This window comes from Otolemur garnettii, unplaced genomic scaffold (assembly GCF_000181295.1).
Source record: "Otolemur garnettii isolate 467f Iridium unplaced genomic scaffold, OtoGar3 scaffold00062, whole genome shotgun sequence".
Classification (NCBI taxonomy): Eukaryota; Metazoa; Chordata; class Mammalia; order Primates; family Galagidae; genus Otolemur; species Otolemur garnettii.
Window position 1 is genome coordinate 8,891,858 of NW_003852457.1, and position 23,388 is coordinate 8,915,245.

The 23,388-nt window shown below is 49.8% G+C and overlaps 1 protein-coding gene across 1 annotated transcript in view; it reads right to left on the bottom strand.

Moving 5' to 3' along the window:
* Window positions 1-23,388, bottom strand: part of GALNT9 (polypeptide N-acetylgalactosaminyltransferase 9) — an 87,294-nt gene that overhangs the window by 37,851 nt on the left and 26,055 nt on the right. The window contains exon 2 of the mRNA XM_003792882.2: window positions 12,545-12,725. Within this exon, the coding sequence (XP_003792930.1) occupies window positions 12,545-12,725 (181 nt within the window). The remainder of the gene's footprint in view (window positions 1-12,544; window positions 12,726-23,388) is intronic.

A 23,388-nucleotide genomic window follows, 5' to 3' on the forward strand; every position in this document is an offset into this window, starting at 1 on the left:
GAGGGCAGGGGCAGATAGTTTCGGTTTTCAGGATCATGGTTTCAATAGTCATTGTTGCAAACTATGTGCAGAATAAAATATCACAGTGCCACTGCGTACAGAATACATTCCTTCTAGATCTGGACTTTTCTTTCTTTGCTCTCCACAGGATAATGCCCCGTCTCACTTTCTTAATGTGCACTTAGCGCAATATATTTATTACAGATGTTTGTAGTTTACTAATTGCTCTTTGAATCAGAAATACTGCAATATAAATGACCCATTCTTTACCCAGCACTACTTTGCATCAAATTGTCTCTTTTACTTTTAATGCAATGCCCTTCTCGATTTAAGAAATTGTTTTATTAAATATTGAACAGACACAAAGGTATATTTAGCAGACATATGTCAGATCTGACAACTAATGAAGCAATAAAAAGCCCGTGCCTTGCATATAGTTTAGGGGAAGTGCATCATTGCCTGTGCTATCCAGCCTCCAAGGATACAAGTCTTGCTGGACGTCCAGTGCACCCTGGCTGTGACCTTCAAGGCCCCACTACAGACTGTGGCATCCCCGTGTGCCATGCCACGCCTTTGGACTTGACATGAGTGTGTGTTCTCCTGTGCTCTTGGTCCCCAGCGTCCTGCTTTCCCCACCTAATATCAAGTCCCTGAGAGTCCACGCCTGTTGCCACATGTGCTCTGCGGGTTCACTGCTGTGTCTGTCATAGGAGACTTCGTACCTCCCTTGTGCCAGTGGGGCTCTCTCTTGATTTCCAGGCTTCCTTCTGTGCCTAGGGCAACCTCCCTTGTTTCAGCAGCTGTGTGGCCCCTCCCTGGATTGGGGGAGCAGGGACCCACTGCCCAGGCACCTGTCCTTGTGCTGGGAGGGTATCCTCCCTGCCCCAATGTCACAGAGAAACAAAAACAAACCATTAAGCAGTGTCCCTGGAATAACTCAGCTGAAGTGGAACAAAAGGGTTCTTCTCTGGACGTAAATAGCACCATTTCTGTCAGACAAGAGAATAAACCAAGTTTATGGTGTTTGGAAAGAGTCAGAGCTTAGCGAGAGCACCCCTCCCAAGCTGTGTGAGAGCCTCGGTGGCTAAGGGCCACCCAGAGGCTCTGCCATGCTCGGAGGGGACATGGGCTGGGGACGATGGGCTGAAGGCTGGGAGGAGCCCCTGGACTATGCTTGTGTGCTGAGCCCCATGGGTCACATAACAGCTGAGGGACCGTAGTGGTGAACATCAAAGGGAATGTGTCAACATTCAAAAATGCAGCACCACATTTACATTCCTCGTGAGAGCATCATGGCACACAGAGCGTGACTGCACTTCCCCCTAAACACCTGCCTTTAACAAACAACAGGTGATGGGGCCCCTTCACCTTCCCAGCATAGCTGGTGCCCTGCTCCACCTGCCCAGCATGGTCACTGGGCCCTCTGCATGGGTCCTGCTGAGCCTCCATCACTTCCAGAACACTCTCGGTCCTCAGGATCATGCAATGGCCTGGCTCTCTCTCCCACCCCCTGATTTTAATCCCACCCCACCCCAGCTCATTCCACTGAACCCTGCAGCTAGTGGCTATGCTGCAAGCGTCCAGGCAGCTCAGGCCCTGAAGGACTCATGCATACCCAGGGCCTCTGCACCCCCACCGCACAGCCACACCTCCCCTGCCCTGCCCTGCCCTCATCTGCCTCAAAGACTCACCATCATGACTGGAATCTCCTTGGAAGACAGTATCTTCCTTCACATTTTTAAGAAACAAACTTTAAGTTTTTTAAAATAGTTTTAGGATTCCAGAGAAGTTGCAGGGACAGAGACCATGTGTAGCAGGGCCCACTGACGCTCCTGTGGTCAGCATCTGGCATCAGCGGATGCATTGGTCATGTCTGTGAACTGACGCCAGCACCACCTTCTCAGTAACAGCCCACACCGATCCTCATTCCTTCACTTTCCACAGGTTCCTTTCTCTGTCCCAGGATCCCACCCAGGACTCAGGGGCTTATTTCATTGTTAGATTGAGGACCAACCTGACCCCATATTGTCAAGGCCCCAAACACAGAGCAGAGCTCCATCAGGTCAGATAGTAGGGGCAGCTTCTCTCCACTCACCAAGATCCAGATCTTCCTGGCAGGTGGGACCAGACTTGTGCTTTGACAGAGACCCTGGGGAGATAACTCTGTGACCACATGGTAGATTAGGTCCACTAGGGGTGTGGACAATGGGCATCTCCTGGGTGTCTCAGGCCTGGCCTCTGTTTGGAGACCCAAGTTCAGATCTCAGAAATAAGCTCCCTTGAAGGGCACCTGCTGGAGGGGCCAGGAGCAAAGGCCACTGGGGCAGAAATGCCAGCCGAGCCATGGCTGGTCTGCATCTGCCACCTCCAGGGCAAGAGAGATTAAAAGCACAGCGGTGTCACCTGACACCACCAGTTCTGGGTATTCTGTTGATAGCAGTGGCAACTCACACACTGCACCACCCCACAGCAGTCTCCCTGCTTGCTTCTTTCTTCCAACAGATCCAGTTTTATTTAGTTTGGTGACCTTAGAGGCTCAGCTCCCTCCAGCCCCAGCAGGTGGATCTCAGCTGGTCTAAGCCAGTCTTGCACATCCATTTTCTTGGCAGAAATTTAGTTTAGGGACAAGCATGTGACATGTTCTGGCCCCAGAGGAGTAAGGGGATGTCTGTCAGGGGCTTCCAAGTTTTGTCTGCTCTCAAAGGGAGGCAGGATTCAGGGGCATCTGGACTTGGCCTTGACCCTGGGGCTGTCAGGAGGCATGTAAGTGCACTGAGGGTGGTAGCCAGGGCTGGGGGCCTGGTCCCCACTGCTGGGCTTCCTATAGTCTGAGACAATAATCCATCGGGGGTGTAAAGGTCTCATGGGGAATCCGGCTTCTCCCTGATGCCCTTGGGCCTTCCTGTCCTGAGTGTGACCACACAGAAGTTGGGACAGGTGCTACAGACGATCCCACTTTCCAAACAGGCTGCAATGGCCCCTTCCACATTTCTCCACAAGGTTCTGGGTGGATTTCTGGCACTTTCCATGAGAAAAACAGAGTGGAAGCTGTGCCAGGTGACTTCCAAGCTGAGTCACTGGGACATTTGTATTGCAGCTCTTCACGCAAGAAACCCGCCTCTCCAAGGTCCCCTGTGCTGCAAGAAGGCCACACGAGGGGACCATGCAGATGGCCTGTAGGGCAGCCTGGCTGAGCCCCCATGGGGTTCCGTGGATGTCTCCTGCAGACAGGTGCATGACAACACCCACAGGAGATTCTGGCCCCACCACATCACAAGCATCAAACATGGTTAAACATGCGACTGGCCATTGGGCATCTCTCAGCAGCACTGACAGTGGGCACATTTCCCAAAGCTGGGCCTCTGCTGCCTTTTCTGTGGACACTCAGTGAACCCACTGGGTGCTTCTGGATGAAGCAGCAGCTGGGTGAAGGCAACTAGGGCCAGACGGGCCAGGGTGCACTGGGGGGATGTGGTGCAGAGGCTTTGGCTCACAACCAGAGGCCAGAGAACCTTGGCCCCAAAGGCTTTCCTGAGAGGATTTATAAGACCACAGAGGAGCGGGGAAGCCTGCAAGCTCCTAATGCCACATCCAAGATCCTGGCCACAGGAAACAGGGCCAGTGAGTGACACTAATGGAGATTTATGGGATGCCCCTTGTGCCCCGAGACTGCTAGCTAGGGGGCATGAAGTGGCAGCATCACTCCCAGGGCACGGCCCCGCCTGCTGAACACAGGACATACACGGCTCCCACAAGGAGCAGCCCAGCTTCAGTACAGGCCCAGGAAGTCACCCGTGACGGATGTTTCTGGGAAGAGCTCCAGGGAGGGTTCTCGGAAGACAGGTCACCAGGGAGTGCTGCTACTGCTGCTGGCCTGAGTCTCAGTGTCTTCGTGGCAGCAGCATCTGTTGCTGTTACCACACACTCCTGCCCATGCAGAGACACTGATGTCAGCAGAAAGTCCCGTGGTGGGCCAAAGCCTGTGACCCCAAGGAAAACCAGCCTGTGAGAGGCTGATAGGGAGCACCAGGGGACCGAGAAATGCCAAATCCCCATGTCAGTCCTGTTCCAGAGCAAAGTCCATTAGTCCATCTAGATAGCTGGGGGCAAAGCCTCCCTGACACATACACACATGCATGCACACATGTGCACACACATACACACATGCATGTACACACAACATCCCATGCTGGGTGCCTGTGTCCTTCCTCAGCTTTGCTGAGCCCCCCACCCCACCCCTCATCAAAGGGCCCCAGCTCCAGGGTCCTTAGGTGGCCAGGCAGCAGGAGAAGGGCAAGCTGGATTCAGCCTGTGGAGATAGCAGAGGGGGTTGCATCTAATTCAGAGTCTATGTGTCCAGCTCTTCATGCTGACATAGCCCGGGGCCCATCCTGCCCCACATATCCCAGCATGTTCCTTCTGAGAGGAAGGCCAGAGGGCAGGGAGCCCGGCTTCCCCTGAGTCTAACTCGGCTGCAGGGAGGAAAGAGGTATTAGGAATCTTGCCTGGTGGGATCTGCAGAGCAGCTCACCCAGGGGACCCCATCCTGTGGAATCATCTCCTTCCCAAGCTAGACCCTGGGGTCCGGAAAAAGTCTCCCAGGAAAGGAAGGTGGCCCTGGAGAGGAATGACTGCTGGTCAGGACTCAGCTGCCCTGGCTGCAGCTCCCACAACTTTCCCCACTTCCATCCTCATCGCCTGAGACACCCGCCTTCGTGCAGATCACCCAAAGCATAGGAGGCTTTAGACGGAGAAGCTTCGTTGGGGACCTGAATTGGGCACAAGGTGCCTGTTCTCAGGTCCTCAAATTCATTATCCTCCAAATCTGCACTTATTAGAGTTGACAGGCAAGCTGTTCCAGCTTAAACAATGGATATGCATGAAGACTTTGCAAACATGTAACGAGGGATATCTCTGAGCTGGAATGTAGTTCGGTTTCTTGGATAAGGTCATTCATTTTTATGATCCTGTTTAATTTGCATTTGCCAGTATTCCTCTCATTATCCCACGGGCCAGTCTTAATAATCAAGATCTATGTTATGTGCTTTGTGGCATAATTAAAGCCGCCGAGTAATTAGAAAAACTATCTACCTCTAGACAAAGGGAAATCAATAATGTATCTAATGGGGAAAACGTAGTGAGGACTTTGGCTTCAGAGTGGGTGGAATTGCCTGTTGGTGCTAGAATGTATACACATGCACACACACTCCTACAGCCTATGTGCGTTTCTGGTGACCAGGACTGTCAGCCCAATCAGTAGGGCAGCCTCTGTGGGGGGTAAAGCCATTGAAAGTGGCAAGTGGCGACAGACTGCGCCTGCACTGATTTTTTTCATTCATCTAATCACCCACAAACATTTTCAGAGGGCCTACTAAGCACCAGGCACAGCCTGCCAAGAGTGACAACATATAGCAGCTGCTATTTGCAGGAAACTCTCACAAACACAGCTAGCATCACAAACCTGAATGTCAACATTTTGCCACATACAGTCTCAGGTTCCTCACTGGGTATTCCAGGTACCTGTGGCCTAACTGGCCTCCAGCATGGAAGCTTAATTCCACCACCGCTGTGTTGCCTTTCAGGATGCCTGGGGATCCACTAGCCAGGGTCAGGGACTGTCATTCAGTCATGGTCAGACAGGGCTGGAGTGGCTGGCACTGGCCAGAGGCCTCCCTCAGTGTCATCCAGGGCCTGTCCTACTCATACCCTGCAGGAGCCCACCTGGCTCCCCCATGGCTCTGCCAGCACCAGTTTGGGCTGAGGGATGGGTCCCACAGCATCACCCTACCTTTCTCTCTCGGGTGCCAAGTCATAAAGCCCACCCAGGTGCCGGGATGGGAGGTGCAAGACTCCAGAAGAGATACTTTTGCGTCCATCTTTGGAAAATACAATCTGCTACACCAGGTTATGTGAAGAAGGTAAAGTTCTAGGGGAAAATGTGTGTTCTTGAACAGGAGTCGGCAAACTATGGCCGGGGCCCAGCCCAGCCCCCAGCCCAGCCCACCACCATTTTGTGAAGGTTTATTGACTCATGGCCACACCCTCTCACATACCTTTGGCTGCTTCTACACCACAATGACAGAACTGAGGAGTTCCACAGAGATTGTGTGGCTGGAAGCCCTAAATGACCCTCATGGCCATTTTCAGAAAAGGCTGCTGATCTGCCTAGAGCATTGGGCACAAGGAAGTGTCACTGGCAGCTTTCCACCGGGCTCTCCCGGTGTCAAAGATGAAGGAGCCATGCCCCAACAGCCACAGGGAGTTGGGACTAGAGCTGCAGCCAGACCCCAGCTAGGGGGCGTGCTTCCCTCAATGGCTCCTTCTGAGAGGCTCTTCTTGTCAGCATCCCACTCTGCAGGGTCTGGGGAGAAGCTGTAGTTCTCCCAGGTCCAGGGATTCAGGGGCATGGCCTGAGGGGCATCTCTCCCACCTTGCTGCTTCACACACCAGGCCTCATTTCACCCAGATGTCTGTAGGGGTCCAACGTCCTGGTCTGCATATGGATGCTCTGACCCCCAGGGCAACAGACCCAGGGACTCAGGGCCCTTATCACAGGGAACCCAGAGAGCACCAGCCTGGCACCATGTGAGGACACATCCCAGAAGCAGGCCCCAGCTCACCCACTGGGACCCTGGCCTTGGATGTTCGGCCTTGAGAACTGAGAAAAACTGTCTGTTGATATTATGCCCCAGAGTCTCTGATGCTTTGTTATAGCAGCTCTGCCCTCACCCTTGACACCCCCTTTGGTTTTAACTCCCACACACACACTGTAGGCTTTGGGAACACAATAGGACAAGCTCCAGGTTCCCCTCAGGGCTCCCTGGGGGGCCTCAAGTGAGAATTAAAGCAAGCAGCAGGCTTTCCCCAGAGGAGAGTGTAGTATCTTGAGATACTTTTGAACCTTTGTTCTATCCAAAATTTTAATGCAGCATCTAACTCTCTGGGTATATCTCAGCATATAAATAATTCAGATTTCTGAGTTTTAAAGAAAATCTAAAATTAAAGAATTAGGTATTAAGAATGTAAGTCATGTGGGGACTTAAAAATAGTACAGCAGACAGAATATTGGGATATAAACCTGCTGGGCTCATCTCTCTGGTGGCCCATAGCCCTCAAGGAGCCACTCCAGACCTGGACCCCTCTCTGGCCCCAACACTTCTGGCCAGAAACTCAAGACTATTTGGAAACCCAGGAAGAAAAGGAAGCTCAATTGCTCCCTGCTGCTTTGGGGTGTTGAGTCAGGAGAGCTCCCTCCTGCCCTCATCCTGGGTCTATTTCCCCTTCCTTCAGGGGACGGAAGCCTTTACTGCATCAGTACCTCCAAACAGATGTCCACAGCACACACAGCTCAGGCTCAGGCAGGGAAGGGACACCAAGGCCCATCCATGAAGTTTGGAGCCCCTACCCTGCAGCTGAACCGCCAAGTGAAGTCAGGGAGTTGCAAACCCAGGCCAGAGTCACTTCCTTCTATAGAGCAGCTTGGTGCCCCCGAAGGTGCTGACTCATCTCAGAAGACATCACTGCTCCCTGGCATGGCACCAGGGACCCCAGGGCAGCCTCAGCCTCTCCACCTAGCCCACCCTCCGTGGCCACTCTTAGAACCCACAGCATCTAGACCAGTGATTTTCAACCCGTGTGCAACAGCCCATTAGTGTGGTATGAGAGGATTTTAGATATGCCTCGAAAATTTTTAAAGTTCATTAATTAAATTATTTTTTTAAGCTCAAAGCACAGTATCTATATTCCTTTTTTTACTTTGTTGGATCAACAGAATTTAAGTGTGTCACGAAGTTTAACTATAGGTTCAAGTGTGCCATGAGTTAAAAACGGTTGAAAACACTGATCTAGACTGTGACACAGGATAGCAGCAAGGTTCCTGCACAGGACGTTGGGGCCAGTGAGGTGCTCTCTGGTTTCCCAGTGACTGTGGCTTCTGTCAGCTCTTCTCCTCCAGCCCCCTCCACCTCCATGATGTCCACCTCAACCGTATTTCCCATGGGGAGCATGTGACCTCAGCTTGACCAATCAGTGAACTCTATTCCCAGGCTGCTGGCTGTGACTAGCTCCCAGACAGGCACATGACTAAAGATATACGAATGAAAGCCATGACCAAGACTTTTGCTTGAATTGAATCAATGACCCACAGCATCATCCGTTAGAGCAGCGGTTCTTAACCTGTGGGTCTCCATCCACAGGAACTGTATTAAAGGGCCGTGGCATTAGGAAGGTTGAGAACCCCTGCCTTAGAGCAACCCATGTCTGAAACCTTACATTTAGGTTGCCTGAGTCAACAAATTCCCTTTTCTGGTTGGCCCATTTTTAGGTGAATTTTATATCTTTTGGACTCAACTATCAGGATGGTAAGGAGGTGTCTTGCTGGGGGAACTAATCAAGGGTGTCATCTCCCAGGAGAGAAGACTGATGCCTGAGGGACAAGGGAGGCCCCCCAGGAAGACCCCAAGAGTGGAAGTGCCCCCCATAGGTATTCCTAACATCCCTGTGGCCTGGCAGTGTGGAGCCTTTTGATGAAAATAGAACTCTCTCAACAACATCTGCAAGATCTGCTCACACCCCATGTCTTTCTGTGAAGTGAAGCATCGGGAAAGGGTTGTGGGAGGATGCCAGGGAGCACACAGGGGTCTGCATCCTCACTGCCGGCTCTAGAGGGAAGCAAGTGGCGCCCTCTGCAGGGCCTGAGGCAGCTGTGTGGGATGTGGCAGCTACGGGAAGGAAAGGGCTTCTGAGTAGAGGAAGGAGCAGGGTGGGAGCTGGGCTCAGCATGGGAAGAGACCCCATGCAGTAGCTGGGGCAGCCCCCAGCCCTCGGCCCTCTGCCTCTGCCTCTGCCTCCACCCCAGCTCTGCCCCCTATTCATGGTGAGAAAACAGTTAAGAGACTTGACCATAACTGCTTTGAGTTCCTCATCTGTGAAATGGGGACAATATTCTCTGGGTCAAATCCCAGCTGCAGGGACTAAGTGGTCTGCAAACTCCAAGCATTTCTTCACTGAGCCCCAGGTAAAGGCTGGAATCACAGTGACACTTCTTGGCCTCACTTGCTGAGCTACACAGGGTGGAAAGTGGTCCCTGGGATAACGACCAAGAATCCAGAATCCACCTGGGGTCTACGTTCTGAGCCTAAGCTTCTGAGGGCTGTCACTGCACATGAACGATCCCATGACCCTTCTCATGGGTGCCCAGGAATGGGGCAGGTGGGGTGGGGCATCTGTGCATATCACCAGTGTCAAAGCCTCATTTTTTTAAAAGAAATACTATATAAATAAACATGTAAATTACTAAATAAAATCCACCTTCTCTGATTTGGGGGGGGCACAAAGCTGTGTCCCCCCCAAATCAGAGTGTCCATGGTTAGTTTCTGCCAGTGAAGACACACCGTAAAGGCCAGCTCCTTCCAAGTTTGCTGCCCTGATGTCTTCTTTAGTGATGTAAGAATGACAGCTGAGGTTGACCACTTCTGCCAGATTGAGATTTTTACAAAGGGGGGGGCATAAGGGAAGGAACAGGGAAATAATTCTTCAAAGGGAAAATGAGAGAAACTCTTACCATGCAGAGCATGGTGGTTAGCCACGTCCACATGCCCACATGCTCACATCAAAAAAAGCCCTGCACACTGAGGGCTGGCAAAACCTTGCCTGTGCCATCACCCATTGGTGCTGGGAAAATTGAGTTCCCAAGAGGAGCCACGTGGAAGCTCCCACCTGGTCTCTGGGCCTGCCCCATATGCCGTTCCCCTCTGCTGGTTTCCATCTGTGTCCTTTTACTATAAGCCACTGTGCCAGAGGAAAGCATCTTTTTGAAGTCCTGTGAGTCCTTCTAGCAAGTTACTCTACTTCGGGGTGGTCTTGGGATCTCTCAACTGTACAGCTGCCTGGCAGCTCACAGCCAAGAATGTGCTTAAACCCAGCAGTTGTGCTAGTCCTGACAGTTCACTTATTTCATCCCCCCAAACTCAGCACACAGGGGACAGGAGGTGTGCTCAAAAGTCTATGCACACACATGCACATACCCCTCAGTGCAGACCAGACGATCCACGTGACCAGCTTCCCAAGCCCGAGTCACTGAGTCTGCATCTGTGACAGTTGTCATATCAAGATATGACTGCATTCCTATTTACTTAGTATGTTTATTTACGTTGATCTATTTAATTGAATTTATTTATTTATTTATTTATTTATTTATTTTGAGACATAGCCTCAAGCTGTTTCCTGGGTAGAGTGCCGTAGCATCACAGCTCATGGCAACCTCCAACTCCTGGGTCAAGCAATTCTCCTGCCTCTGCCTCCCAAGTAGCTGGGACTACAGGCGCCTGCCATGACACCCGGCCATTTTGTTGTTGTTGTAGTTGTCATTGTTGTTTGGCAGGCCCGTGCTGGATTTGAACCCACCAGCTCTGGTATATGTGGCTGGTGTCCTAGTCACTGAGCTACAGGCACTGAGCCAAAACTAAATGTGTTTTTTACTCAAAAAAGAATCTTCATTTCACCACTGCAAGTGGGAAGCATTGCTTGTGTTAAATCATGGTAACCCTGAAAATTAATGCAATGGAGAGAAAATAACATAAGCTGGATATGGCCACAGCAGTGGGAGCCTCTGTGCCCCAGGCCTCTGCCCCCTTCATCTAAAGGACCCAACAAGAATTTCTCTAGGATGGAATCAGGAGACTAACAAAAGAACCCAGGTACAGATTCAGACTGGGTGGCTTTGTGCTTTTTTTTTTTTTGAGACAGAGCCTCAAGCTGTCCCCCTGGTAGAGTGCCGTGGCGTTACAGCTCACAGTAACCTCCAACTCCCGGGCTCCAGCGAGTCTCCTGCCTCCGCCTCCCAAGTAGCTGGGACCACAGGCGCCCGCCACAACGCCTGGCTATTTTTTGGTTGCAGCCATCATTGTTTGTTTGGCGGGTCCGGGCTGGGGATTCGAACCCGCCACCTTAGGTGTACGTGGCTGGCGCCTTAGCCAGTTGAGCTATAGGCGCCGAGCCGGCTTTGTGCTTTTTAAGGAAGCGTCACTACACCTAAAATCAATTCTCAGGACACACTTATGGAAACAGGGTAATGCAAAGCCTAGGCTGGGACAGGGAGCCCCTAGGCCCAGCACCCACCTGCACATGGCTGTTGCTTCTGCTACCTCAGGCCCCATGGGCTTGTTTAGCCATCTCCCCTCCCTGGGTCCAGCACAGGTGAACCAGAGGGCAGGTATGTTAACACCCCCGAGGGCTGGTGGGGGTAGGAGAGACACACGAGTACACACTTCCTTGCTGGGCAGGGAAGGCTGGAGCCCCAATCCTGGGTGTCTTCCCTTGCTTCGTGCTCGGCCCTGCTGACCTGCCCACCCCTCCTTAATCCAGTTCCAGCACAGAGCCCATGTCCCAGTGTCCGCAGGGCACAGGGGATGGGCAAACCAACACAGGCGCTAGAAACAGACCTGCTCTCCTCCTACCCTTCACGGTGGCTCCAGGACAAGGGCAAGCACCAGCGACCACCTGTCACCAACACAAGCGCACAACCTAGCACTGGCCACCAGGCTCCCGCCATGTGCTGGGTCTCTGCAGACACAGCACAGAGGGAGCCCAGTAAAGCTGGTCACTGATTCCAAGGGCCCAGAATCCAAGCTTGGCTGGGCTTTATTAGCGCAGTGGCATCCACACAATTGGGCATTTGCTCAGGCCTGTCACCATGAAGCCCTTCATCAGCATCCAAACTGGACAGAACAGCCAGAGCCTGGATCCAGTCCTGAGTGACAGCAAAGCCACAACAGTTGGGGCCCTGGACTTCCTGATTAACCCATGTAGTTTCCACTATCGGGTGTATAGCTGCTGGTAGAATCAGCCTTAGACATGGGTGAGGCTCGTTTTAAACAAAGCCTAAGCCACCATTGCAGCATCAGACCAAAAGCAAGTTAGACAAACATGCTCAGCAGAGCCTGGCACTTGGAGCTCATGTTGTCTGTGTTGGTGGCAGCACAGAGAGCTGGGTGGAAGCACAGCCCAACTTTGTCTGCATCAAACAAGGAGGGGGCCTGGTCCTGCAGCTAGACACCTAAGGAGGATGCCCAAGGTCAAGAGTGGAGACACCAGAGAGAGCCAGAGTCAGATAAAGAGACAGAGACAGGGAGAGACAGGGAGAGATAGGGACAGAGACAGAGAAAGACAGATAGAGAGAAAAAGACAGGGAGAGATAGAGACAGATAGAGACACAGAGACAGGGAGAGACAGAAAAAGACAGAGACAAAGACAGAGAGGAGAGACAGAGAAACAGAGAGAGGGAGGGAGAGAGACAAACAGTGACAGAGAGAGAGATGGAGAGAAAGAGACAGACAGAGAGGAGAGACAGGGACAGGCAGAGACAGAGAGAGACAGACAAGGGAGCCAGAGAGAGTGCAAGTGACCACAGCTTGGAGGCCTTTAGGTCTAGGGCTCTGTCCTTCCCATTTTCCTCCATAGCAGACATTTGTGAACCTTCCCCAGGAGCTCTCGTGTGCTAGGTGCTGCCCCGGACCCTGGGGGAAAGTGGGGGCTGCACACTCACTTTTTGGGCCTGTAGTCAGGGATGGTCCTATCCAGGGAGATGCGGTCGCTGAGTTGTGCGTTGTACCCGTATTCCTCGAACTTGCCTTCTGCCTCCCGGCTGTCGTCCTGCAGCGTGGTGGCCAAGCCGCCCTGGCCCAGGCCCCCTGGCCCCTCCACCAGACCAATGGGCTTGGCAAGGCCTGCAGGGAGAATAGGAGATAGGGGTCAGGCAGCCCCAGGACAGACCTGTGCCTCCCGCAGACGACCTCTCTGCCTCTTCCCCATCTGCGCTTTCCTTTCAGGGGCAAACTTTAACAACAAGGTAGCATTCTCAGGCCCACCGCAGAGTCAGGACTTTGACAACAGTGTCAAATATTGACCCAGTGACAATATTGACCCATGGACTGTGGGATGCGCCACATGTTTACACAGCCCGGGGAATGCTGTGTGTGGGAACTCTCTGTTCAATTTTTCTGTAAACCTGAAATGGCTCTAAAAAGTCATATCATATTAATGTTAAAAAATATTAACTTAGAAATTGCAAATGAGTTTTAAAAAGTGACCTTAAAAACCATGAAGCAGGTTCGGTGCCTGTAGCTCAACCGGCTGAGGCACCAGCCACATACACCTAAGGTGGCGGGTTCGAATCCCCAGCCCGGACCCACCAAACAACAATGACGGCTGCAACCAAAAAATAGCCAGGCGTTGTGGCGGGCGCCTGTGGTCCCAGCTACTTGGGAGGTGGAGGCAGGAGACTCGCTTGAGCCCAGGAGTTGGAGGTTGCTGTGAGCTGTGATGCCACAGCACTCTACCCAGGGGGACAGCTTGAGGCTCTGTCTCAAAAAAAAACAAACAAACCGTGAAGCAGGGGTGGTGCCTGTGGCTCAAAGGAGTAGGGTGCCAGCCCCATATGCCGGGGGTGGTAGGTTCAAACCCAGACCTGGCCAAAAACTGCAAAAAATAAAAAAGGTGAAGCAGGCTCAGGGCCTGTAGCTCAGTGGTTAGGGTGCCAGCCTCATAAGCCAAGGCTGGTGGGTTTGAACCTGGACCGGGCCTGCTAAACAACAATGACAACTGCGACAAGAAAAAACAGCAGGTCACTGGGGGGGGGGGCGGCACCTGTAGTCCCAGCTACTTGGGAGGCTGAGGCAAGAGAATCACTTAAGCCCAAGAATTAGAGGTTGCTGTAAGCTGTGATGTCACGGCACTCAACCAAGGGCAATATAGTGAGACTTTGTCTCAAAAAAACCCCAAAAAACAAAACCCTGAAGCAGTTGCCCATCCTCAGAACCCCTCATGCTATCTTTTCTTTTTTTTTTTAGAGACAGAGTCTCACTCAGTCACCCTAGGTGGAGTGCTGTAGCATCATAGCTCACAGCAACCTCAAACTCTTGGGCTTATGAGATCCTCTTGCCGCAGTTTCCCAAGTAGCTGAGACTACAGGTGTCTGCCACAGTGCCTGGCTATTTTTTTAAGAGATGGGGTCTCACTCTTGCTCAGGCTGGTCTTGAACTCCTGAGCTCAAACAATCCACCCGCCTTGGCCTCCCAGTGTGCTAGGATTACAGGCATGAGCCACGGTGCCCAGCCCCCCGGTCCCCTCATGCTATCTTCACATTCTCTTCAAACACATGCTGACAATGGGCCGCTACTATGGATGAAGAGGCTGGAACAAGTGATATATAGCAACTTAGATGAGGCTTAAGAACAAGCCAGACACAGAAGAAGGCACCCTGACCCACTCTTACGTGAGCTCAAGAATAGGCAAAACTACCCACAGTGGGAAGTGTCACCTGGAGAGTCACCCACAGAACCTCCATGGGAACTTGGGACCCAGAATCTTGGCCAAGGTGTGCAGTGTGAGAAAGTTCTAGATGTAGAGCTGTGCCAGGAGAGTGGACAGGACTCAGCCACATCCCAGAGGGAACTGGGAACCACAGAGGGTCCCCCATGCCAGGACAGCACCCTTGGCTTTCTGATCAGAAGACTCTGGAGCATCTTGGCTTTGGGGGTGGGTGCCAGGGGCAGTGGTTTAAGCCAGAAGAAGGTGACATGGACCCCTGTCCCTGGCTGCATTTAGGGAGTTTTTGTGGAGGGGTATCTGAGCCTCCCTCAGGCCAGAGCAGGTGCAAACTTGCAAAATATCCAACTCCAATGTGTTTTGAGATGCAGGGAGAACTCTTCTCTTGGGACACCCCCTTTCTGGGACTGGCAGGACTTCTGTGGGATTCCTGCTCTGGGGAGGGGCTGGAATCTGGGAAGCCTCCCCTCCAGTGTCCTTCAGCCCCACATGGCCAGTAGGAGGCTTGAGACTCCTGGAAATTCTGGATTTTATGGAATATTCCATTTTCAATGGACAAAGTGTTGGTATTTATGGGGGATTGAAGGACACATGTTGGATGTAGGATTGAAAAGTTACTTGATATAAATCACTTCCACATTTATTTTTACTTTAATATTGCAAAATAAATATATACATGCTACCTTTAAATGTCGATATCACGCTTGCATTTTTCACCTTGAAAAGTTTATAAGGGGACTCTTCCCAGAGCAAGAGAGCAGTCTGCTCCAGCCAGAGGGTGACAGGGCCTATCCAGGGCAGGTGGCCAGTACCCAGTGTGGGGGCTTCACTTTGTCACTTGGAAAAATAAAATATGCACATTTTGAAACGGTCAAACCATCTGGAAAACTACAAAGTGAAAGTTAATATCGTGTGTTCTCTCTTCTCTGCAAGCCCTTCTCCCCAAAGGATATCATATTTTTTTCTGGCTTTAGTTTTTTTCATTTTGTCCACTACACATGTGCATAATAAGCTCACAGATCTAGTGCCTGCTTTGTCAGCCTGAGACAATCTCCTGTGACTTCTGGAGGTGACAAATGAGCGCTTAAGCTAGTTCTCCTCACCCTTACTTCCCCTCCCCTGCTCCTCCTTCACTGGATTTTTCTGAGCTGTTGTTATTTTTGGTTATTCTAGTGGTTACCTTTGTGACCTAAGAGGAATATTTAAGGCTCTATTTCTGAACATTTCAGCTGTAGCCAGCGTCTCCGGACTCCCTGCCACGTTGTTAAGGGAAGCCACGCATGCCTCCCCTCCCACTTACCTGTGTCTTCCTCTCCCATCCTCAAAGTGGTTCATAACATCCACATCTGCCTCTATCTGTGACATTGAGCTGCCCATGAGATTGGTCCACAGGGTGATTCCAAAATGAGAAATGAATCATCGTGGTTACATAAATATCATTCACTGTGGAGCCTACCCCTGAGCAGGCCAAGGGACCCAAATCTAATTCCATCACTCAACTCACCAAACCTGTGTCATTTACTGAGGAATTTCCAAATGTCCAGATGACATTTATTGGTTTTCCTGACACTCCATTAATTTCTCAGAGTTGTGTATATTTGGGTTTGCTTTAGATTTGGGTATTGGCTTTCTGTGCAGCTTTTTAGAAGGAACACATAAAGATAGTAGCAATGGTATTTCACATATCCAAAGGGAACTTGTGCCCTTTGGATATGTGAACTCATCACCCCCTAATGCCCTGCAAGGCAGACAGGATAATTCACTCCATTTTGCAGATGAGGAAACTGAGGCACAGAGGAGTCGACCAGCCAGCTGTGGGTCTCACGGTCTGTGGGCATCAGATCAGGTAGGTGCCCAGGCAGCGCGGTGCAGACCATGTGCACCCACTGCCCTGTCCTGCCACCGTGGAGCCCAGCCTCCCAGACTCTGTGGGCAGAGTCCAGTCTTCTCAGAGACACTCCTCCACACAGGCAGAGGGTGGAGGCTCGAGACAGGACGTGTGGGGGCACCTCTCAGCGCCCTATTCCTCCCGCCTTCTCACTGCCTCGTTGGGTATTCACCCAAATGTCCTTGGGTTCCTTCTCAATCCAACCTGGGCTGGCTTTGTCATTTTGTGAATTTCACATCTTCTTAAGCCTTGGGCCTCCTTTTCATTCCACTGAAATATATTCTCGAAGAATATTTCAGAAGGGTTGTATGGAAAGTAAACTTTCCAAGCTCTAGAGTGGCTGGAAATATCTTTCACTTCCCCTCATATTTGGTTGATGATTTTTCTGGGTACAGAAGTCCAGGCTCAACATCTATTTCCTTTACCCAGCACCTGGTGCTGCCAGGGAGTGTCCCAAGGTCAGTGGGACCCTCTTTCTTCGGCTGAGTGGTATTTTCTTTCCTTTTTTCTCTTTCTTGAGCCGTTGGGATTTTCCTTTTCTTTGGTATCCTGAATGTGGTCAGGGCACACCTTGGAGTGGATCAATCATTCTAAGCAAACTGCATGTTCATGGCTTCATCCAGCACTCAGAAATTTGTTCCACTAATTATGTGACTATATTCCCACCTGCCATCCTTCTTTCTCTTCTGCCGCCTGCGTGAAATGAAGGTTGGTTTCCTCCTGCTTTATCTCCTGCCTCCTGCTGCTCTGTTCTCCGTTTCCATTCTCTCCACTTGCATATGATCAGCTTGATCTTTGTCATGCATGTTGTTAATTAGTCCATCCTTTGAACTGGTTTTGTAATCACATTTTTAATCCCAAAAGATGCTTCTTGCTCTCTGATCACCCTATCTTGCATTAATAGCAAACTGGTTTTATCTTACATGGGTGGCAGCCTGGCCTCAAACCCATCCCAGTCCTAATCCCTGGGATCTGTGAGTACGTCAAGTCACATGGGGAACAGGACTGTGCAGATGTCCCCAGGTTGGCCTGAATCTCCTTCTGTTGGCCATGTCACCTCCCCACGCAGCCTCCCTACATTGGTAGCCCCAGAGACGGGACATGCAGGCTCCCTCCCTACTCAGTCCCCCATTTCCTTTTACTCCCCATAGGCAATTCTCCACTCTACAGCCAAAGTAAGGTTTCGTGAGATTATATTATGATATTTCTGGGCTTAAAACCTTCCACTGGGGCTTGGCACCCGTAGCACAGTGGTTACAGCGCCAGCCACAAAAATCAAGGGTGGCGGGTTCAAACCCAGCCCAGGCCAGCTAAATAAGGACAATTGCAACAAAAAATAGCCGGGCGTTGTGGCAGGTGCCTGTAGTCCCAGCTACTTGGGAGGCTGAGGGAAGAGAATCGCTTCAGCCCAAGAGTTTGAGGTTGCTGTGAGCTGTGACACCACAGCACTCTACCGAGGGTGACACAGTAAGACTCTATCTCAAAGAAAAAAAAAAAACCTTCCACTGGTTTCCACTGCCTTAAATGGCTTGGGTCCCTTCCCTGGTGCCCCCAGCCTCCTCTCACTCAGGGCTCGGCTCCAGTCACCTCCTGGGAGACCTGCCCAGGCAGGGCATCTACTAAATACTCACAAGCACTTTGTGAGCACTTTGTGGAGGATGTTTCCCTGTTTGTGTTGTGCTTTCACTGAAAGTGCTGAAAAGGCTGATTTTCCCATCGGGGGAGAGTGCTGACCAACATGGGTGGGAAGAGCTCAGAATGTGCCCCTAGGAATCCTGGACATCAGTGGGGTTGGGGGGCTCTGGACCTCTGAGTCTCGGGGTTGGGGGTATGGGCTGTAAGGGAAGCATGAGGAGTGGGCTGTGATCACCTGCCTTAATTCCTTGGATGCTGGTTTGTGGGGAATTGAGGGGTACCCCTGAGGTTCTTGTGTAGCTGGGGAATGGCTAAGGGTGTCATCAAGGCAGCACTCCCATCTCAGTTCTTGGAAATATGGCTGAGTCTTGTTACGGAGTCACTTAAACACTGATCTAGCAAACACTGACCCCTCATCCTGAGGAGGTTCTATGGAGTCACTTAAACACTGACCCCTCATCCTGGGGAAATGCAGAGTCAGCTCTGCAGAGCTTTCTGGTCACACATGTTCACCAATCCATCAGTGCATAACTTTGCTATAAGTGCATTTCTGTGTAGAGATAGGTATTGATGATTTGTTCACATGGATCTCAGAGTCAACTGCTTCATAACTCGTGTCTGGGCCAAGCTTCCCTGACATGTATCTTTTCCCATAACACACATGGCAGCCTCTTGTGCTTAGACCACCAAACAACACTTCCGCTCTGCTCTAGGGGGACATTGTAAACAGGAAAATCACCAACCAAAAGCACAAAAATGCAGGAAATGTGGAACTCAGTAGACAGTAAAAAGGACACTTATTTACAGTCTGAGAGCTGAAACAAGCAGGCAGATGTGGCCTTGTTTGACCAAATATTTCACATCTCTGAGCATGTCCATGAATGACTATGAAAGAGTCACAGTATTGATTTGGGGGAGTGACAGGTAAATTTTAGTCAGTAGGAAAATGTGAAAATACAGAATCCATGAATAATGAAAATCAGCTGTACTTTGAGGTTTTAGCAACTGTGGTGGACACATTGGTGGGGCTGGTGGGGCATGGGCCTTCTGGGACGTTATCTTTCTGCACCAAAGCTGTGCCCAGAGCATGTGAAATGGAAGGACGACTGCCTGGCCACATCTTTGAAATTGTGAATTGTGCTGCAGTAAACATTTGAATGCAGGTGTCTTTTTGATAAAATGACTTCTTTTCCCATGAGCAGACACTGAGTAGTGGGATTGCTGGATCAAAGGGTAGGTACTGTTAGTTCTTTGAGAAATCTCCACACTGCTTTCCATAGAGGTTGTACTAATTTGCAGTCCCACCACCAGTGTGTAAGTGTCCCTTTCTCTGTGCATCTGCACCAACATCTGATGTTTTTAGACTTTTCAATAAAAGCTATTCTTACAGGAGTAAGGTAATATCTTATTGAGGTTTTAATTTGCATTTCCCTGATGATTAGTGATTTTGATCATTTTTTCATGTTTTTGTTGTAAATTTATCTATCTTCTTTTGAGAAGCTTCTGTTCATGTCTTTTGCCCACTTTTTAGTGGGGTCGTTAATTATTTTTCTTATTTGTTTGAGTTCTTTGCAGACTCTATTTGATCTTTATCAGATGTGTAGATGGTCTATTTGCTCTGTTGATTATTTCCTTAGCTGTGTGGAATCTTCTTAAGTTAATCAAGTCCCATTTACAGGGTAGCCATAAAGTTCATGCGTAATTCAAACTTTATGGCCAGTCTGTTATTTTTTGTTGTTGTTGTTGTTGCAGCTGTAACTGCCATTGAGATCTTGCTCATAAATTCTTTGCTTAGATTAATGTCTAAAAATTTTTTTCTGGATTTTCTTCTAGAATTTTTTTTTTTTGAGACAGGGTCTCAAGCTATTGCCCTGAACAGAGTGTCATGGCATCACAGCTCATAGCATCCTCAAACTCTTGGGCTTGAGCAATTCTCTTGCCTCAGCCTCCCAAGTAGCTGGGACTATAGGTGCCCGCCACAACAACTGACTATTTTTTGTTGCCGTTGTTGCAGTTGTCATTATTTTAGCTGGCTCTAGGCTGGGTTCAAACCCACCAGCCTCAGTGTATGTAACTGGTGCCCTACCCACTGAGCTATAGATGCTGCCTTCTTCTAGAATTCTTATGTTTTCATGCTTTACATTTACATCTCTTATCCATCTTGAATTAATTTTTGTGAATGGTGAGCAATAGGGGTCTTAGAGGTGAAAGATCTCTATAAGGAGAACTATGAAACACAGAGGAAAGAAATTGTGGATGACACAAATGGAGAAACATACTGTGCTCATGGAACAGTAGAATCAACTTTGTTAAAATGTCCATACTGTCCAGAGTGATTTACAGATTCAAAGCAATCCACATCAAAACACCAATGGCATATTTTACAGATCTAGTAAAAATATTTCTACACTTTGTTTAGAACCAGAAAAGAGCACAAAGAGCGAAAGCAATCCTAAGCTAAAAGAACAAGGCTGGAGACATCACAGTACCAGACTTCAAACTATACTACAAAGCTCTAGTAACCAAAACAGCGTGGTACTGGCACTGGCACAAAAACAGAGACATAGCTGAATGGATCATAGCAAAGAACCCAGCTATAAAGCCATTTACCTACAAACGACTTTCCACCAAGCAGACAGCAATGCACACTGGGGGAAAGAAGCCTTACTCAATAACTGGTGCTGGGGAAACTGGGCAGTCACATGCAGAAGAATGAAACAGAATTTAACACTCCTAGAGGCTAGGAGTACAAGGTGGAGGGGGTGTGTCCCGTGGGGCCTTGGAAAGCAAAGGTTTAGGCAAGAGGGTTCAGAGGACAAGGGGAGGTGGGCGGGGCATAGAGGGAGGGATAGAGATATGGGATGTGGCCAGGAGGGAGGAGCTGGGCAGGGAAGGAGGGGCAAGGTGGGGAAGAGGAAGGGAAGGGAAGGGGAGTAGAAGAACTGGAGGAAGGGAAGGGGAGGGACTCGGGGAAGGGAAGGAGTTGGGGGAAGAGTGGGGAGGACAGGGTCGAGTGCCCCCAGCCCCCGACCAGGAGCCCACGCTCCAGGAAGCGCACGACCCACTCGAGGCCCGAGCTCCTAAACAGACGCTGCGGATCCCGCCGGCGCCTCAGCCGACACCTCCTCCGGGACAGGGCAGGGGCGCAGCCGCCTCGGTCGTCCCCACCGCCAGCCGCTGCCAGCCCAGTTTGGGTCACCCAAGAACGCGGCTCAAGTACTCAGGGGAGTGCAGAAAGCACGAGGGTGCAGGGCGTCCCGGCGAGCCCAGGCGGAGAGCAGCCCCTCCCTGATGTCCTGAGGCCGAGCGGGCCCCGAGGAGCATCGGAGACTGAGCTCTGCTCTCAGGGCGGGAAAGCCTGTGGTTTGCTTTTTCCCCCATTTATAATTACTTCGGGAAAGGTCTGCTGTGTTGTTACAGGTGGACTTTGCCGCGGCCTTAATAGAGATCTTAAGCCACCATGTAATGTTCCATCAAGTGACAGGTCCACAGGCCTTTGTTTAACGGTCCCACATGCTTGCACGTTTATCATTCCCTTGTTAATGACATACTGTAGTTAGGATTGTTTACTTGTTTAGAATTGAACCACTGGGTCAAAGATACCGATATTTTTATGGATACTAGACCCAAATTACTTTCCAGAAGGTTCGGATTAGTTTTATTTGCTGCCAGCAATATATCCTTTCACTTCTTTAATTAGAAAGTACATTTCTTCTGATTGAAAATGTCATAAATGCTTGTGTAGAAAATTCTGCGCAAACACACAAACACACATGCAAGATCTATCTCCCCAGGTTTCACTCTACGGGGAAAACTAATATCAGTACTTTAGTGCTCCATATTATTTTTATAAGATTATATATAATGGCTTCAGCTCCGTTCAATCAATATAGATGGTGTACGTACAAGTCTGCATTCTGTTCTTATCACTGTATCTGAAGCATTTTCCTGTGTCACTAAAAATTCTTCATAATCATAACTTTTGATGGCTGGAAACATAAAATGTCGATTTGTAGCTGCGCCGTGTGTTCACTCACCCTCGCAGTGTTTGGGAGACACTCTCCAGTGTGGGTGAATGGGAGGGTGATGTGGAGGGAATCTTGTGGGCTGGTGGGGCTATTGGAGCAGTGATGGGGAGGGGGCTTCTGCAGGAGGTGGGGGCCACTAAAGAGGGGAGGGAGGTGAGGTCACATTTGTCAGATTCCACATGTGGATAAATCACACTGGTGACTACGGAGGAGGCAGGGGCATGAGAATGGAACCCAGGTCTGAGTAGAGTCTGGTGGTCTGATGGTGGCATCCAGATAGGCACCTAGGGCAGGATGCCATAAGGACACTGGAGACTCAGTTTTCCCATATCTCTTCATCGCTCTGTCTCTCTCTCTCCCTACCCCGTCTCTTCCTCACTCTTTCTCTCTCCCTGCCTCTCTCACTCTCTCTGTCTCTCTCCCCTCTGAATAGAACTTCCTTGTCTCTTCCAGGACAGGCCCACTCCCACATGTGGTGTCACTCTCACCCATCTGGCTTGCCTTCCCATCTGTGATCCCCATCAGATACCTCATTCCCCTGGACACAGTGATGGGCCAAGGGTGAGCATGTACCCCAAATGGATTAATAACCATTAGACAGTGCTCCTGCCTCTGATGTCTTGATCACCTGGAATAGAGGCCTTGCAAGGGTCCAGCCAACACCAGGGGAAGCAGAGGTAGGCTGAGGAGAAGCAGGGTCTTGATAGCAACATCAGTTCTGTCCCTGGATCCAGCCATTCCTGAAGCCAGAAGACCCAGGCCCTGGACTTCTCAACCATGTAAGCAGGTGGACTCTCTTCAGAGTATAAGAGAATTTATTCAGTCTATTTATTTCCAAAATCTCACCTTCTACATAAAATTAACCACACTGATTGGACTTGTTGGGTGGAAAAGATCCTCTCAGAAAACAAAGTACTGATCTATATGAGAAAAATGATTTCTTTCTGGAAATCATTTAGAGCCCCTGGATAAGGCATTTTACCAAATGGTTCCTGCTTCTCCGAAGGATTTAATCTTTCTCTCCTGGATAAATCTGCTTTTTCCTGAGACTATGTTTGTTATCTTGACTCACAATAAAAGAGAGGCTTTGAAAAAAAAAAAAAAGAATATAAGAGAATTTTAACTGGGATGCATTTGTGACTGAAAGAATCATAGGGTACAGAAGTGGGTAATTTCTTTGGAGTTTACTTTTTTCCCCAACTTATCAATTTAAACAATAGTTTTTTCCTCTAAATACAATCTAGGTCACCCTGGCAATTTTTGCATGCAGTATTTATTGTTATTAGGTTCTAAGTACTTTCTAATTCTCAATAGCAATCTTTTTTAGTCCATAGAAGATTTAAAGTTATGATTTTATTTGGAAATATATAAATTACTTGTGTCTATCTTTTCTGTTATCAATTTCTATTTTATTGCATATGGTCAGAGAACATAGGCTACATTATCTTGTTTCTTTGGCATTTTGAGTGAGTTGCCTTGCAAATGCTGAATTTTTTTTTTTTTTTTTTTTTT